At 44.6% G+C, this 19,011-nt stretch overlaps 1 protein-coding gene across 1 annotated transcript; it reads left to right on the top strand.

Moving 5' to 3' along the window:
* The first annotated feature begins 580 nt into the window (after positions 1–580).
* Positions 581–18,845, top strand: LOC142939528 (calpain-2 catalytic subunit-like). Its single transcript, XM_076082705.1, has 21 exons — positions 581–1,353; positions 2,153–2,222; positions 2,299–2,417; positions 6,434–6,567; positions 8,534–8,702; positions 8,799–8,882; positions 9,146–9,231; positions 9,328–9,402; positions 9,573–9,733; positions 9,845–10,014; positions 11,276–11,287; positions 11,834–12,045; positions 12,543–12,579; positions 13,219–13,284; positions 13,402–13,459; positions 13,572–13,636; positions 15,134–15,202; positions 15,540–15,618; positions 15,839–15,955; positions 17,092–17,150; positions 17,269–18,845. The coding sequence occupies exons 1-21, from the start codon at positions 1,126–1,128 to the stop codon at positions 17,290–17,292; spliced, it is 2,094 nt and encodes a 697-aa protein (XP_075938820.1). The 5' UTR covers positions 581–1,125; the 3' UTR covers positions 17,293–18,845.
* Positions 18,846–19,011: the final 166 nt, after the last annotated feature.

Below are 19,011 nucleotides of genomic sequence, written 5' to 3'. Positions count from 1 at the left end.
ATAAATAAAATGTCATTCAAATCCTATAAAGGTGCTGAATTTAAAATTAAAAGGAGATCTATTGCCTCCAAATTTGGCTTTTAACATTGCGACTGCTGAGCCGGCGGCTAGCAGCTAACGGTGCTAACAACACTAACAGTAAAAACAGCTAACGGTGCTAACAACACTAACAGTAAAAACAGCTAACGGCGCTAACAACACTAACAGTAAAAACAGCTAACGGTGCGAACAACACTAACAGTAAAAACAGCTAACGGTGCTAACAACACTAACAGTAAAAACAGCTAACGGTGCTAACAACACTAACAGTAAAAACAGCTAACGGTGCGAACAACACTAACAGTAAAAACAGCTAACGGTGCTAACAGTAAAAACAGCTAACGGCGCTAACTGAGAGCTAACTAGAGGGTGGGCGCTACACTTCTCCATTATCACCTTTAACCGCCGTATCAGAACAGATCAGCTAACCAGTGGGGCTCATAATGCTCATGTGGACTCATGGGTCCACCTGTGAGGACTGGACAGCTAGGCTCTGGGTTGTGCGACCCTGAGCAGCGTCTGAAGGCTCAGCATGGTGGAGGAGGTCTGGAGGGTTTGAGCCTCATATGGACAGCAGGGGGACATGAACATCTGGTTTCCATCTGAGTCTCTGGACCTCCATCGGTGACCCAGTTCAGTTCTGCTGCATTCAGGCGTCACTCAGTGCTGAACGAGTCCAGGTGATCTGAGTGCTTCTGATCCAGGACTGAAATGGACTGCTGGTGCTACCTGGTGATTACAGAGCCTCCTGGACTTTGGCGAAGTCTGAACTGAAGATCTTGAGACACCCAGAGACCCAAAACCTGTTCAGAGTCCAGTCTGTGTTGGCACATCACTGTGTTTATCAGACTGTTTGCTCTCTCTGAATAATTCAGAGTCAACTGATATCATACTGCTCCTTCAGCTGGACCGAAGCTCAGCCCCTTCACACCTGACCACCTTTATACCTGATGCACACACACACACACACACAAACACCTCATTTAGTCTCAGCAGACCTTCGGCAGACTATCGGCAGACTATCGGTCGACTCTGGGCGGACTCTCGGCGGACTTTCGGCAGTCCCTCAGTAGAAACACTCTCAGGATGGCAAACGTGGCAGCAGAGCTGGCTAGGAGGAAGGCTCGAGACAAGGATGTCTCGAGCGCCGTCTCCTTCAACCAGCAGAACTTTGAGCAGCTGCAGAAAGAGTGTCTGAAGTCCGGCTCGCTGTTCTGTGACCCGACCTTTCCCGCAGACTGGGACTCTCTGGGATACAACCAGCTGGGACGGTACTCGTCCAAAACCATCGGCACAGAGTGGAAACGACCCACGGTAAGTGAAAACTATTAAACCCTATGTAGTGGACTCAAAGTATCCCACAATGCATTGTGAAAAGTGCTGTATAACCGATGATCACTTACCAAACACTATATACCATCAGGCATTGCGTTTAAGGGAAAATGGCAAAAAAATCATAATAACAAGCGGCCACAAAGTACTTTTGTATCTATTACTTGTGGAGAATATATTTGTAGCTGCTTCCATTCTTACCTTTCACAATAAAAGCCCAAGACATATGCTGCATCCCTGCTACTTCAACTCACTCAGAGCATTTTGATGAGAAGCAACTCAACACAAAAGCTTACAATATACGTATTAATTACAAAAATGATGTCTGTATTTATTATATAAAGTCCACCAAGCGACGTTGATCAGTGACGTCATCAACAACGCAGAGAAAATGACCCGATCAGTGTCTGAAAGTGCATTGATTGATTGCTTAGCTTAGCTTAGCATAAAGACTGGAGACCAGGGAGAAACAGCTAGCCTGGTTCTGTCCACTGATTAACATGCTAATATCTGGTTTGTTTTAGGACTTTTATGATTTGGAACTATTTCTTGATGAACAACAGTGTATCCATCCGCCTGCAGCTGTAGCTCCGGTTCACCGGCTCTTTAGCCCGTTTAAGGATATTAAAGATAAAATCAAAGCACCTCCTGTTAGTTAAACAAGAGTGTGACTCAGTTTGTGTGAATCATTAACCTGATGACTGTGAACGCACACATCATTATTAGTTATTCAATAACGTTATAAAATAATCTTTAGTCACTTGCTGTCTCGTCCAATCAGGAGCTGAGTTCTAATCCTCAGTTCATCGTTGATGGAGCGAAGAGAACAGACATCTGTCAGGGAGTGCTGGGTGAGAACACACACACACACACACACACTGTGACCTCTGACATTTGTGTGATCGTGCCCTGCTGTGTGTCTGTCAGGTGACTGCTGGCTGCTGGCTGCCATCGCCTCTCTGACCCTGGACCCTCAGATTCTGAACAGAGTGGTTCCTCCTGGACAGAAGTTTGGCTCACAGTACGCCGGCATCTTCCACTTCCAGGTCACATGATCTATTTTAAATACATGAGAGTTAAAGAAATACAGTAACAATGATTGTACTTCTAACTCAAGGTCTTCTTACTAGATTTGTTCACATCTCATGGCCTTCATCAGTTTCTCTTCATGCCAGCTGAGTTAACTCCACCCACTGATGAAGGCCATGAGATGCAGCTGAAATACTCACAACAGATCCGGTAAGAGGACCTGCGGTACATCCCAAGTCTCTTAAGTGCATCCCCGTTTCCCTCACTTGTGTCCTTTCCTTGCGTCTTAGTCCCTCCCCCCAGGGATGCATGGATAGACGCAAGGAAACCATGCGAGGACAGAGGAAACGAGGAAATGACAATTAAGAGACTTGGGATTTACCCCTTGAGTTGGTCAGTGGGTGGAGCCTCTAGAGGAAGTGACATCAGGTGTTTTTACCTACAGCTGTGGCAGTATGGGCAGTGGGTGGAGCCTAAGTAACATCAGAATCAGCTTTATTGGCTAATTTGACTCCGGTTACACATTACTCTCATCGTACGTACACAGAATATACAAATAAACAAGAGAAATATAAAAACAAAGACATTAAAGACAACAAAGTAGAACAGAGAAACTAAGCTTTAACATTGAACTACTATGTACAATATAAATATATATCGAAGAATATATATATGAACATAAAGAACAACAACAACTAGAAAATTCCTAAAGAAATTTCGACAGTGTGGCTTCTACTGCCCGAAGACGTCGCAATATATAGCTACACACGCTGATGTTACCGGTAGTATCGTTGAGGTTCGATTGAGATATCACTTCTCTCTTTTCTGCATCTTAGATTCATACTCTTGGACTGAATCTTGTATTCGTGATGGACAGTCCACAAATGGCTCCCGTCATTTCTGTACTGGACATGTACATCTTTGTTTGAGAAGCCTTTTTGAAATGATGGGAGCTAACGCTCCCATCATTTCTGTACAAACCTCATTCTGAGCTTCATGTTAAGATACAGTTACTCTATGGGGCTTTTATTTTGAAAGGGTGGGACTGGGTGGGGGAGAGAGGGGGAGAGGAGACATATTCATAATGTTTGACACACAAACACAGAGGTTATTAAATGAAAGGCTTCATCACAAGCATTCCAGTTAGAATTCACTCTCTGGAGCTTTTGTTTTGAAATGGGAGGGGGGGGGTTCTCTAAATATATCTAAAACCTGAATGACTGTATGAGAGAGAGAGAGAGAGAGAGAGAGACATAAAGACAGACAGAGTGATGAGTGAGAGACAGACGGAGAGATACAGACAGAGAGGAGGTTTAACAATGCCTTTGACTGACTATCTCCAACTCATGTGTGTGTGTGCAGAGAGAGAGAGAGAGAGAGAGCCTGCGTGCGTGTGTAACTGGTTGCCATGGTGAGGACGCACCTGGTGTTAGAGGCAGACTGATTAAGAAACGTTGCAGTAATCAGTGATTTTGAACAAAACCCCTGCCTCTTTTTAATAAATTAGCAGGAGTCTGAGTGCTAAAATATGGATACCGTGACAAAGATAAGACTCTGCCAAACGCGCTGATGTGTTTTTTATGTTTGTGGTGTTAATAATGTGAGCTCCAGAGCAATAGACAAAACTGGTACCGTCTGCTTTCTTTGAGAAATTAGTGGTGAGATTTATCATGGAGTCTAATGGAGCAGTTGGTTGGAGTTCATGTCGCTCTGCGGCTCTTTGAGCCAAATGTGTAAGTCCGTTGGATTCCATAGACACTTTACTGCGACCAGCACAACATTTCCAAACTTTTTGGCCAAAATGGTGTATAAAGAGTAAAAATTGTGGGAGCTGGAGCAATTTGTTTGGAAAAATCACAGAAGATTTTCCTGCTCCGCTCCACTCTGACAGTTATGTTCTCACTCTAGCTCTTAACGAGCCGTGCAATACACACCCATTATAAAATCCGAAACAGACCCAAAATGTTCCTGAAACTTAATTTGTGACTTCATGAAAACTGTGCTAGCTATCAAAATGTCCCTTTGGCTCAATAAAGTGCAGCGTTTTGTCTACGTTTTAAACTTTGAATCATGTTTCTACGTTAATGTACGGCTAGTCAATATGGGCCCAAAGTTAAGTGTTTTTTTTTAGCTCTCTTCACGCCGGAACCCCATTCAAGTGAATAGAGAAATTTTGCTCAGTTTTTGGGGATTTTTGGGAATTTTCGGGAAAACCGCTGGGCGAATCTCTCCGAAAAATAGATAGCACACTATTCCCGATCAGGCCGCACGTTTTGATGTATTTTTCACGCCGCTGTTTGCAACGCTGTGTGAGGAGAAGCGCGCCAAACATTTGGATAAACCTGATTATTATTATTATTAGTATGATTAAGCCCGATGGATAATATACAGTGTGCTTTGGCACAGGCAGTTTTACTGCCTTTGTGCTACAAAGCCACACTGAATGACAATGGACAATGGATTCGGAATATTAGTGCAGAATGGTGGTAATAGTGCAAATGGAGGTAGTAGTGCAGTGTGTCTGATCAACTGTTCATCAGAGTGACGGCTGGCAGAAAGAAGCTGTTCCTGTGTCTGATGGTTTTGGTGTACAGAGCTCTGTAGCTCCTACCAGAGGGGAGGAGTTGAACAGCTTGTGTCCAGGGTGTGAAGGGTCTGCAGTGATGTTTCAGCCCGTTTCCTGACTCTGGAGGTGAACAAGTCCAGGATGGACGGCAGGCTGGAACCAATGATCCTCTCTGCAGACCTGACAATCTGTTCCTGTCCTGTTTGGTGGCCGATCCAAACCACACAGTGATGGAGGAGCAGAGAACAGACTGGATGATGGTGGAGCAGAACAGGATCAGCAGCTCCTGAGGCAGGTTGAACTTCCTGAGCTGGAGCAGGAAGTACAACCTCTGCTGGATCTTTTTCCTGATGGTGTTGATGTTGGGAGCCCACTTCAGGTCCTGGGAGATTGTGGATCCCAGAAACTTGAAGGTCTCCACAGCAGACACCGTGCTGTTGAGTATGGTGAGGGGGGGACAGTGTTGGGGGGGCTCCTCCTGAAGTCCACTGTCATCTCCACAGTTTTGAGCCTGTTCAGCTCCAGGTTGTTCTGACCACACCAGAGGACCTGCTGTTCAACCTCCCGTCTGTACGCAGACTCATCACCGTCCCTGATGAGGCCGATGACCGTTGTGTCATCTGCGAACTTCAGGAGTTTAACAGACGGGTCCTCTGAGGTGCAGTCGTTGGTGTAGAGGGAGAAGAGCAGTGGGGAGAGCACACATCCCTGGGGGGTCCAGTGCTGATAGTCCGGGTGCTGGATGTGATTTTTCCCAGCCTCACCTGCTGCGTGAGGCTGGGATCCACTGACAGTTTGTGATCCACTGACAGGTGGAGGCTGCACAGTGAGCCAGAGTTTGGGTTGGAGTATTGCTGGGATGATGGTGTTGAACGCAGAGCTGAAGTCCACAAACAGAACCCTTCATATGTCCCTGGGGAGTCGAGGTGTTGCAGCATGTGGTGCAGTCCCATGTTGACTGCATCATCCATCGACCTGTTTGCACGGTAGGCAAACTGCAGGGGGTCCAGCAGGGGCCCTGTGATGTCCTTCAGATGGGTCAACACCAGCCTCTCAAAGGATTTCATGACCACAGACGTCAGGGCGACGGGCCTGTAGTCATTCAATCCTGTGATGGAGGATTTCTTGGGAACCGGGATGATCGTGGAGCATTTGAAGCATGAGGGTACTTCATACAGCTCCAGTGATCGGTTGAAGATCTGTGTGAAGATGGGGGCCAGCTGGGTTAGGGTTAGGGTTTCAGGCAGGAGGGGGACACCGTCTGGGCCTGGTGCCTTCCTGATCTCCTGTCTGTGAAAGAGCCGACTCACATCCTCTTCACAGATCCTCAGTGCTGGTGGGGGGTCGGTTGGGAGAGATGAGGAGGAGGCAGGGGGTGTAGGTGGTTGTTTGATGGTGGGGGGTGTGAGAGTGGGCTTATCAAACCTGCAGTAGAAGACATTCAACATCAGGTGTTTTTACCTGCAGCTGTGGCAGTATGGGCAGTGGGTGGACGTGATTGTGGATGACCGGCTGCCCTCCAGAGACGGGAAGCTGCTGTTTGTCCACTCGGCAGAGGGAGGAGAGTTCTGGAGCGCTCTGCTGGAGAAAGCTTACGCCAAGTAAGAAACATTATGGGATGGATGGGGATGAAATGTGTTCATCATTTAGGATGAATTATAAAAACTTTATTGATCCTCTTTTAATGTAGCGTCATCATCAGGCCAACATGTTGATGTGTTAAACACTTTGATTTATGACCAAACACCTGCAGAACTAAAGCTATTCATCAGCTGGACTCTTTAGCTAATGTTAGCATAAAACTAAGATGATGAACAATATACACCAAAACACTGATACTTCAGCTAAAATAACATATTTCATCTTTGCACCCCGGTTGTCATTTTAACTACTTTTAGTTTAGTTTATTTGTGTCTAACACTTCACTTGCATTCAGTTCCACTTCTTTTCTACACTTTAACAGATATTGACAACTGTGTTAATAAGCAGGTACTTTTCAAACTCCTTTTTTAACACTTCATTTGACGCATCAGCTACTTTCAGTACTCACACTTCAATTGATGTTTCCACTTCAGAGGACAATAAACCGTAATTTTAACTCCTATTAAAGGCAGCAGCTTCGTCTGCAGTCTCTTTAAATACATCCGGTGTCATGACTGGATGAAATGAATGTGTTTACTTTATATCTGTAACTTTATTATTTATTGTCACAAACACTGTAATATGGCACAACATGAGAATATTTAACCCGTCCTGTATATATTAGTATGATGCAGCCTGACCCTCTGTGAAGGTTAATAATGTTCTATAACATGTAACGTAAAGAACTTCAGATTACAAATAAATCTTCAACACTTCAAGTCAACGTGAATGTGTGTGATACTGTGTTTTACAAGCTGTAAACAAGTCTGAACAAATATGTCCGGTACGCTGAAGGAGGATTAACCGAAGTCTAGAACATGAATATTCATTTATCAAACTACAGCCAAAGTTTCATGTTGGACTTGCTGCAGTCGTTCAGCTCAAATCCTCTCCCAATGCCTCCGCTCCCGTCTAACACTTCCTCCTTTCAGTGGTTCCTCTTCATGTTTACTGACTCCAGTCAGCCTGTAGACAGCAGTAGTAGTTAAAGGAGTGAGTGTTGGAGGTGATTAGCAGCAGGGTGGAGGAAGCTTTACTCTGTAAACACTGGACTCGACTCAGCCTGGAAAACAAACAGAGCTGCAGACCGAACTGCTGACTCAGCTCTTTATACTCAACTCCTGCTGCTCTGATTTATTCTGCCTCACATCGTGTTCCCACAGTCTGTTAATCTGTTTAGTACTGTAAACTAACTCTTTAACTATTTTGATCACCTGTAAACTAACTCTTCAACTCCTTTGATCACCTGTAAACTAACTCTTTAACTATTTTGATCACCTGTAAACTAACTCTTCAACTCTTGTCATCACCTGTGAACTAACTCTTTACATCACTTGTAAACTAACTCTTTTCATCACCTGTAAACTAACTCTTTTCATCACTTGTAAACTAACTCTTTAACTATTTTGATCACCTGTAAACTAACTCTTCAACTCTTGTCATCACCTGTAAACTAACTATTTTCATCACCTGTAAACTAACTCTTTTCATCACTTGTAAACTAACTATTTTCATCACTTGTAAACTAACTCTTTAACTATTTTGATCACCTGTAAACTAACTCTTCAACTCTTTTCATCACCTTTCATTTTATATATAGGTTTGTTTTGTTATTAGTAGTGTGATTCGGTTTGTAACTGTCTGTATCTGTTTTTATGCTTCTTAGATAATAAATCCATTAGATTTTTACTTTAATTTAACCTGCTGTTGTGTTTTGGAAGCAATTGAGAGCACATGGCTGCAAGGGGGGGGGGCGATTTCTCCCTGTGTCCAGAAGTTATGGCCCTAACACTACCACTTAAAGAACATCAACTATGACTCCCGTACTAAACATGTGAAGTACCTGTTAGCACTGACTCGTTGTGACTCAGCAGGTTTTTAGGTGTTATTTTGTCCAGCCAGTTAACCGTCCCGTACCTTCTGCAGGGTGAACAGCTCGTACGAGGCCCTGAGCGGAGGTTCGAGCATTGAAGGCTTCGAGGATTTCACCGGAGGAATCTCTGAGAGCTACAACCTGAAGAAAGCTCCGCCCTTCCTGTTCAACGTCGTGAGGAAAGCTCTGAAGCTCGGCTCGCTGCTCGGCTGCTCCATCGATGTAAGCTAAAGCTGAGCTATGTGTCAGCTAACGCTTTAGCTCGTTTAGCTAGCGAGCTACGTGTATACGTTTATATCATATTTCCGTGTTTCTCAGATTTCCAGCTCGTATGAGACGGAGGCCATCACCGGTCAGAAGCTGGTCAAAGGTCACGCCTACTCCATCACTGCAGCACAGCAGGTGAGGCATTCTGGGAAAATATTTTGTTGTTTACAGGAACAGGAAGAAGCTACTGGATGAAAGTTAAGGCTGCTTAAAAAATGTACCGAAGCACCTGAACATAGTGTCTCTTGAGAAGAGAAGGTGAAGGTCTCCAGCTGTAAGAAGACCTGAAGGTCTCCAGCTGTAAGAAGACCTGAAGGTCTCCCGCTGCGAGGTCTGAACCAGCAGAAGGGGGGCTCTGCTGGACCAGCTTCCTCCCTGATGATACGTTTGACCTGCAGGTTCTTTACTATGGTTCTCCAGTGCAGCTGCTGAGGATGAGGAACCCCTGGGGTCAGGTGGAGTGGACCGGAGCCTGGAGTGACACGTGAGTCCAGGTCGTGATACTGGTCTGTCTGTCTGTCTCTCTGTCTCTCTCTCTCCGTCTGTCTGTCTCACAGCCTGTCTGTCTCTCTGTCTCTAGGTCAAAGGAGTGGGACGGAGTTGATCCTGAAGAGAAGAAGAAGCTCGATCATTCTGCTGATGACGGAGAGTTCTGGTGATTAATGTATCAGTACTTTTTCTTTGATACTTGAAATACATTTGGTTGATAATACTTATTACTCCTCCTCCTCTCTCCTCCCCTTTCCTCCTCCTCTCTCCTCCTCCTCTTTCTTCCTCCTGCTCTCTCCTCCTCCTCTCACCTCTCTCCTCTTCCTCCTCCTCCAGGATGTCGTACACAGACTTCCTGCATCAGTTTTCCCGCCTCGACATCTGTAATCTGACACCAGACACTCTGAGCAGCGACGTGATTGGTCAATGGAACTTCTCTGAGTTTGAGGGCGACTGGAGGGTCGGCTCCACCGCCGGAGGCTGCAGGAACTACCCAGGTACAGCCCAGGATTCATCCGTGTCCATCTCACTGAGTGATGCTGTCAGTGACTCGGTTCTCACTTCAACTTCTTTCAGCTCTGACACTTATGCTTTATTTCTCTCTGCAGCCACATTTTGTTCCAACTCTCAGTTCTTCATCCGTCTGGACGACGAAGACGACGAGCCGGACGACGGAGAGAACGGCTGCACCGTCATCATCGGTCTGATGCAGAGAGACGCTCGCAGGGAGAAACGCTTCGGAAGAGACCTGAACACCATCGGGTTCTCCATCTACCAGGTGAGGATTGCAGAATGAGGGGCGATGGGCGAGGGTTGAGGGACGAGGTGGAGGAGCGAGGGTTGAGGGATGAGGAGCAAGGGACGAGGGTGGAGGGGCGAGGGGCAAGGGTGGAGGGACGAGGAGCGAGGGTTGAGGGACGAGGAGCGAGGGTTGAGGGGCGAGGAGCGAGGGTGGAGGGTTGAGGGACGAGGAGCGAGGGTGGAGGGACGAGGAGCGAGGGTGGAGCGACAAGGGGCCAGGAGCGAGGGTGGAGGGGCGAGGGTGGAGGAGCGAGGGTGGAGGAGCGAGGGGCGAGGGGCGAGGGGCCAGGAGCGGCGAGGGGCGAGGGTGGAGGGACGAGGAGCGAGGGTGGAGGGGCGAGGAGCGACGGTGGAGGAGTGAGGGTGGAGGGACGAGGAGCAAGGGGCGAGGGGCGAGGAGCGAGGGTGGAGGAGCGAGGGTTGAGGGGCGAGGAGCGAGGGTGGAGCGACGAGGGGCCAGGAGCGAGGGTGGAGGGACGAGGGGCCAGGAGCGAGGGTGGAGGAGCGAGGGGCGAGGGTGGAGGGACAAGGGGCGAGGAGCGAGGGTGGAGGGGCGAGGGTGGAGGAGCGAGGGTGGAGGGACGAGGGGCCAGGAGCGAGGGTGGAGGGGCGAGGGTGGAGGGGCCAGGAGCGAGGGTTGAGGGGCGAGGAGCGAGGGTTGAGGGGCGAGGAGCGAGGGTGGAGGGGCGAGGAGCGAGGGTGGAGGAGCGAGGGTGGAGGGGCGAGGAGCGAGGGTGGAGGGACGAGGGGCGTGGAGCGAGGAGCGAGGGTGGAGGGGCGAGGGTGGAGGAGCGAGGGGCCAGGAGCGAGGGTGGAGGGACGAGGGGCCAGGAGCGAGGGTGGAGGAGCGAGGGGCGAGGGTGGAGGGACAAGGGGCGAGGAGCGAGGGTGGAGGGGCGAGGGTGGAGGAGCGAGGGTGGAGGGACGAGGGGCCAGGAGCGAGGGTGGAGGGGCGAGGGTGGAGGGGCCAGGAGCGAGGGTGGAGGAGCGAGGGTTGAGGGGCGAGGAGCGAGGGTTGAGGGGCGAGGGTGGAGGGGCGAGGAGCGAGGGTGGAGGAGCGAGGGTGGAGGGGCGAGGAGCGAGGGTGGAGGGACGAGGGGCGTGGAGCGAGGAGCGAGGGTGGAGGGACGAGGGGCGAGGGTGGAGGAGCGAGGAGCGAGGGGCCAGGAGCGAGGGTGGAGGGACGAGGGTATATATATATCTGTAATATTTGTCTGTTTTTTGTGTTTTTCTTCCAGGTTCCTGATGAGGTGAGTTCAGATTCTTCACGATAATATCAATTAAATACAATTAACTAATTATTCTAAACATATTTTATATTGTTATTAATTATAATATTGTTAAATGTTGAGGATCAAAGTAAAAATATCTTCTTCAAACACCAGCTGCTCATTAAATTATTTTAGTTTTTACATGTTTCACTCCTTTGTTCTAACTCGCTGCAGAGACGATCCATCAATGTTTATTATTTGGGGAAAGTAACAAAGTACATTTACTACAATCTTGAAGTACTTGTACTTCCATTTTTTCTCCTTTACACTTTTACTTCAGTACACGTTTACTTTTCAGATTGACAGTTTATTGATGTATTGATGTATTATTATTATTGTTGTTTTTTGTTGGGAGGAGGTTTCAAATGCAGAAGATAAATATCTGAGATCTCTCCAGAAGACAAACCGTCTTGAGCGGATTTCTTACGAATTGAACTAATTATTTAAATTAATTTGTTACTAATTAATTAAATAAATAAATATAACTGAGATATAACTGCTGTTATCCTCTTCTCCTCCGGTCAGTTTAAAGGTCGCAGTGACGTCCACCTGGGTCCGGACGTCCTGCTGAGGAGGAACGCTGTCGCTCGCAGTCAGAACTTCATCAACCTCAGAGAAGTGTGCGACCGCTTCAAGCTGCCGCCGGGAGATTACGTCATCATCCCCTCTACCTTTGACCCACACCGCAAAGGAAGCTTCATCCTGAGGGTGTTCACCGAGAAACAGGCCCACACCAGGTCCGTCACATATACATATATATATATTAGGGCTGGGCAAGTTAATGCGTTATCTATAATATGTATAATAAGCATATCATTTAGTTATCGCTACTGAGAATTTAACAAACATAAAAACATGACGTAGATAGGTTTGCAGTTTTCAAGATGTATATTTAAGTATCATCTCTTACACACATGAAGATAAAGTTGTGAACACCGGCTGAATATCTATGATCAGGGTCATTATAACTGTGTTATAACTGCTACTGTGTAAAGGGAATACTGCTGCTAACAACAACCTGATGTGTTTAAAGTGTTTACAAACCAAATGTTATTGACCTTTTGTTCATATAGCAGCACTTTAAAATAAAAGTGCACAATACACTACTTTTGAATTCATTATTGAACTTTGCCATAACAATGCGATTAATCGCATTTAAATTGTAATCGTTGCCCAGCACTAATATATATATGTATATGTATGTATATATATTTATCTTTTCTGTTTGTTTCAGTCCGATGGAAGAAAACATAAATGCTGACATTCAAGAGGTTTGTTACATTTGTTTCATCAGATTTCAAGCTTTAGATCATTTTAAAATGTATCAAACTTTGAGTGTTTAAAACAAACAAGATGATGACTCATAAGAAGAGATAATAACTTGTTAGACAAGACGATACCTCGTTAAAACCAGACAATATCTCCTTAGAAGAACATAATAACTCGTTAAAACAACATAACTCGTTAAAACAACCTAATAACTCGTTAAAACAACATAATAACTCGTTTAAACCAACTAATAACTCGTTAAACAACAATAACTCGTTAAAACAACATAATAACTCGTTAAAACAACATAATAACTCGTTAAAACAACATAATGACTCGTTAAAACAACATAATAACTCGTTAAACAACATAATGACTCGTTAAAACATAATAACTCGTTAAAACAACATAATAACTCGTTAAAACAACATAATGACTCGTTAAAACAACATAATAACTCGTTAAACCACCTAATAACTCGTTTAAACCAACTAATAACTCGTTAAACAACAATAACTCGTTAAACAACATAATAACTCGTTAAAACAACATGATACCTCGTGTCGTATTTTAAGATACAGGACATAAAGTATTAGTTAAAATAATGTTCACACATTGTTCTAAATCTTTTGTTCTTTCAGCCTGATGTCGGACAGAAAGACGTGGATCCTCACTTCAAACATCTCTTCGTCCAGATCTCTGGAAACGTAACAACTTCTTGTTTCTTAAATGAACAACTTTGCTTCCTGTCGGCCATCATGTCAGAACAATGATGTAAGAACAATGATGTCAGAACAATGTTTGATTTATTTCTGTTTTAACAGGACTCTGAAATCTCCGCCTTCGAGCTCCAACAGATTTTGGACAAAGTTGTTGCTCAGAGTAAGAAATGTTTAATATTAATATATATATAATATATAATATTATTAATAATTTATGAACAGGTGAACTGTTCCTGGATTAGTTTATGTATGAACTTCGTCTTTGTCTGAAGGATCTGATGTCAGAACCGATGGCTTCAGTCTGCAGACCTGTCGTGACATCATCAGCCTGCTGGACGTATCCTTCAGATGTTCACTGATCAATAATCAACACTACTCACTGATCAATAATCAATACTACTCACTGATCAATAATCAATACTACTCCCTGATCAATAATCAACACTACTCACTGATCAATAATCAATACTACTCACTGATCAATAATCAATACTACTCACTGATCAATCAATACTATTCACTGATCAATCAATACTATTCACTGATCAATAATCAATACTATTCACTGGTCAATAATCAATACTACTCACTGATCAATAATTAACACTATTCACTGATCAATAATCAACACTACTCACTGATCAATAATCAACACTACTCACTGATCAATAATCAATACTACTCACTGATCAATAATCAATACTACTCACTGATCAATAATCAACACTATTCACTGATCAATCAATACTATTCACTGATCAATAATCAATACTATTCACTGATCAATAATCAATACTATTCACTGATCAATACTATTCACTGATCAATAATCAACACTACTCACTGATCAATAATCAATACTATTTGCTGATCAATAATCAATACTATTTGCTGATCAATAATCAATACTATTCGCTGATCAATAATCAACACTACTCGCTGATCAATAATCAATACTACTCGCTGATCAATAATCAACACTACTCGCTGATCAATAATCAACACTACTCGCTGATCAATAATCAATACTACTCGCTGATCAATAATCAACACTACTCGCTGATCAATAATCAACACTACTCGCTGATCAATCATCAATACTACTCGCTGATCAATCATCAACACTACTCGCTGATCAATAATCAACACTACTCGCTGATCAATAATCAATACTACTCGCTGATCAATCATCAATACTACTCGCTGATCAATAATCAACACTACTCGCTGATCAATAATCAACACTACTCGCTGATCAATAATCAATACTACTCGCTGATCAATCATCAATACTACTCGCTGATCAATAATCAATACTACTCGCTGATCAATCATCAATACTACTCGCTGATCAATCATCAATACTACTCGCTGATCAATAATCAACACTACTCGCTGATCAATCATCAATACTACTCGCTGATCAATCATCAATACTACTCGCTGATCAATAATCAACACTACCCGCTGATCAATAATCAATACTACTCGCTGATCAATAATCAACACTACTCGCTGATCAATAATCAATACTACTTTAACTGATTAATCAATAAGGCGTTTCAGAAACTCGCCTGCTTCATTTGAACCTTTCTTTTGAGATGTTTAGATCAATTGATCAGCAATCAGCAGGTTAATTGATCATGATAATATAATTATTGATCTCTGGAGGACTTTACTGATGTTTTTTAACATTTCTTCTTCTATACTTTAAATGTTGAAATGTAGAAAATCTAAAATGAGAGTTTAAGATTTCTGAGTGAAAAATATAAAACAAGGACAGACAGACAGAGAGAGACAGGCAGGCAGAGGATCTTTAACTACTGGTCTCCAGATAGACGGCAGCACTAAACTGGGTCTGCTGGAGTTTCACCGTCTGTGGAAGAAGATCCAGAAATACCTGGTGAGACATTCCGGATGATGTCATACTGTGATGTCATGATTCAGTCTATTGTGGTGTCATGATTCAGTCTACTGTGGCGTCATGATTCAGTCTATTGTGATGTCATGATTCAGTCTACTGTGATGTCATGATTCAGTCTATTGTGATGTCATAATTCAGTCTACTGTGGCGTCATGATTCAGTCTATTGTGATGTCATGATTCAGTCTACTGTGATGTCATGATTCAGTCTATTGTGATGTCATGATTTAGTCTACTGTGACGTCATGATTCAGTCTATTGTGATGTCATGATTCAGTCTGCTGTGATGTCATCATAAACACATTTCTCTTCTGTAGGAGATCTTCAAGAGTCACGACTCTGACGGTTCTGGTACGATGAGCAGTCATGAGATGAGAGCCGCTCTCAATGAAGCTGGTGAGGTTCATTAAGGGGGTCAAACATATGGTCAGAGGGCCACAACCGGCCACATAAAGAGTCCAATGGGACATTCAGACTCATAACTTCACTGGATGGTTCCATCTCACGTGTTCTACAGGATTCATTGGTTCTAAAAGAAGTTTGTGTGTGTTAATGTGTGTGTTGGTGTGTGTGTGTGTGTGTGTACGTGTTCGTGTGTGTATGTGTGTTTGTTCAGGGTTCCAGGTAAACAGCTCTTTGATCCATCAGATCGTCGTCAGATTCTCTGATCAAAGTTTCTCCGTTGACTTTGACTGTTTCATCGGATGTTTGATCCGACTGGAGCTTCTGTTCAGTGAGTCATCGACAACTTACTATTTCTGGAGCTTTCTAGCACATCCACTGTCTTCATCAGCAGTGTTCCTAGTGTTCCTAGTGTCCCCAGTGTTCTCAGTGTTTCCAGTGTTCCTACTGTCCCTAGTGTTTCCAGTGTTCCTACTGTCCCTAGTGTTTCCAGTGTTCCTAGTGTCCCCAATGTTTCTAGTATTCCCAGTGTCCCCAGTGTTCCCAGTGTTCCAAGTGTCCCCAGTATTCCTAGTGTCCCCAGTGTTCCTAGTGTACTTAGAGTTCCTAGTGTCCCCAGTGTTCCTAGTGTTCCCAGTTTCCCCAATGTTCCCTGTGTCCCCAGTGTTCCTAGTGTCCCCAGTGTCCCCGGTGTTCCCAGTGTTTCCAGGGTCCCTAGTGTTTCCAGTGTCCCTAGTGTCCCTAGTGTTCCCAGTGTTTCCAGTGTTCACAGTGTCCCCGGTGTTCTGAGTGTTTCCGGTGTTGCCAGTGTCTCTAGTGTTCCCAGTGTTTCCAGGGTCCCTAGTGTTCACAGTGTCCCCAGTGTTTCCAGTGTTCCTACTGTCCCTAGTGTTTCCAGTGTTCCTACTGTCCCTAGTGTTTCCAGTGTTCCTAGTGTCCCCAATGTTTCTAGTATTCCCAGTGTCCCCAGTGTTCCCAGTGTCCCCAGTATTCCTAGTGTCCCCAGTGTTCCTAGTGTACTTAGAGTTCCTAGTGTCCCCAGTGTTCCTAGTGTCCCCAGTGTTCCCAGTTTCCCCAATGTTCCCTGTGTCCCCAGTGTTCCGAGTGTCCCCAGTGTTCCTAGTGTCCCCGGTGTTCCCAGTGTTTCCAGGGTCCCTAGTGTTTCCAGTGTCCCTAGTGTCCCTAGTGTTCCCAGTGTTTCCAGTGTTCACAGTGTCCCCGGTGTTCTGAGTGTTTCCGGTGTTGCCAGTGTCTCTAGTGTTCCCAGTGTTTCCAGGGTCCCTAGTGTTCACAGTGTCCCTAGTGTCCCCAGTGTTCCCAGTGTTTCCAGGGTCCCCAGTGTTTCCAGTGTTCCCAGTGTTCACAGTGTCCCCAGTGTTCTGAGTGTTTCCAGTGTCCCCAGTATTTCCAGTGTCCCCAGTGTTTCCAGTACCGAGGTGACACAGCATTTCTCTGTTTCTTTCACAGAGATGTTCAGAACTCTGGACAAGAAGAACCAGGGGAAGATCGAGCTGGACCTGCAGCAGGTAAAGTTCCAGTCCTGTACTGGTCTGACCCCCTACCGGCACCAGCTGCTCTCTTATTGGTCTAGCCTGTTGTCACATGTCATCCTCATCCTCATTAACTCTTCCTCTCCTCATGCAGTGGGTCTGCCTCGCCATCAACTGACCACCAGCCACTCCAGGAGCATGCTGGGAGATTTCCATCTGCGGAGATTAAAGCTGATGAACAGCTGTTGTTGTTGTTTAAATAAAAACTGTTGTGGTTCATCTTCATCATCAGTAACAGGAAGTCTGTTTATTGTGTTCAATCTGTGAAAACTTTATTCATCAGTGTGGTTCTTTATGTCATGGACTCTGTTCTCCTTCTAGTGTTCCATCAGTGTGGTTCTTTATGTCATGGACTCTGTTCTCCTTCTAGTGCTCCATCAGTGTGGTTCTTTATGTCATGGACTCTGTTCTCCCTCTAGTGCTCCATCAGTGTGGTTCTTTATGTCATGGACTCTGTTCTCCCTCTAGTGTTCCATCAGTTTGGTTCTTTATGTCATGGACTCTGTTCTCCCTCTAGTGTTCCATCAGTTTGGTTCTTTATGTCATGGACTCTGTTCTCCCTCTAGTGTTCCATCAGTTTGGTTCTTTATGTCATGGACTCTGTTCTCCCTCTAGTGTTCCATCAGTGTGGTTCTTTATGTCATGGACTCTGTTCTCCCTCTAGTGTTCCATCAGTGTGGTTCTTTATATCATGGACTCTGTTCTCCATCTAGTGCTCCATCAGTGTGGTTCTTTATATCATGGACTATGTTCTCCCTCTAGTGTTCCATGAGTGTGGTTCTCGTACATCATGGACTCTGTTCTCCCTCTAGTGTTCCATCAGTTGTTTCTTTATATCATGGACTCTGTTCTCCCTCTAGTGTTCCATCAGTTTGGTTCTTTATATCATGGACTCTGTTCTCCATCTAGTGTTCCATCAGTGTGGTTCTTTATATCATCGACTCTGTTCTCCTTCTCGTGTTCCATCAGTTTGGTTCTTTATGTCAAGGACTCTGTTCTCCTTCTAGTGTTCCATCAGTGTGGTTCTTTGTCATGGACTCTGTTCTCCATCTAGTGTTCCATCAGTGTGGTTCTTTATGTCATGGACTCTGTTCTCCATCTAGCGTTCCATCAGTGTGGTTCTTTATATCATGGACTCTGTTCTCCATCTAGTGTTCCATCAGTTTGGTTCTTTATGTCATGGACTCTGTTCTCCCTCTAGTGTTCCATCAGTTGTTTCTTTATATCATGGACTCTGTTCTCCTTCTAGTGTTCCATCAGTTTGGTTCTTTATGTCATGGACTCTGTTCTCCCTCTAGTGTTCCATCAGTGTGGTTCTTTATGTCATGGACTCTGTTCTCCTTCTAGTGTTCCATCAGTGTGGTTCTTTATGTCATGGACTCTGTTCTCCTTCTAGTGTTCCATCAGTGTGGTTCTTTGTCATGGACTCTGTTCTCCATCTAGTGTTCCATCAGTTTGGTTCTTTATGTCATGGACTCTGTTCTCCCTCTAGTGTTCCATCAGTGTGGTTCTTTATATCATGGACTCTGTTCTCCCTCTGTTTTTCTGTAGAACCAGAACGGAAGTGTGACATGCACTCTTCACAGTAAAAGCACAGATTACTCTTGAATAAGATGAAAACAGACTCAAACTTCGAAGTAAATGTCTTCACTTTTACATTTTAGACTATCATCTCAAACAGGAAGTGACCTGATAATGGTAAATGGTAAAAATAATATACAGATCAATAACTTCAGTAAAAGTACAAAAGTATGAAATTGATCCGATACAAAATAAAAGTTCTGTATTATGTAAAAAAAAAAAAAGACAAACATCCATAAACTGCCGTCAGGTGTTA

Source organism: Anarhichas minor, unplaced genomic scaffold (assembly GCF_050575085.1).
Source record: "Anarhichas minor isolate MPS153535 unplaced genomic scaffold, ASM5057508v1 ptg000100l, whole genome shotgun sequence".
Classification (NCBI taxonomy): Eukaryota; Metazoa; Chordata; class Actinopteri; order Perciformes; family Anarhichadidae; genus Anarhichas; species Anarhichas minor.
Note: the sequence above shows the minus strand (reverse complement) of the source record. Positions and strands in the feature narration are given on the sequence as shown.

What these genes read in the sequence shown, in the direction of transcription:
- LOC142939528 (XM_076082705.1), top strand. Translation starts at nt 1,126, where the DNA reads ATGGCAAACGTGGCAGCAGAGCTGGCTAGGAGGAAGGCTCGAGACAAG. An exon ending in GAGAAACAGGCCCACACCAG is followed by an intron (nt 12,046 to 12,542) that starts GTCCGTCACATA and finishes TGTTTGTTTCAG; the next exon opens with TCCGATGGAAGAAAACATAA. An exon ending in CCGACTGGAGCTTCTGTTCA is followed by an intron (nt 15,956 to 17,091) that starts GTGAGTCATCGA and finishes TTTCTTTCACAG; the next exon opens with AGATGTTCAGAACTCTGGAC.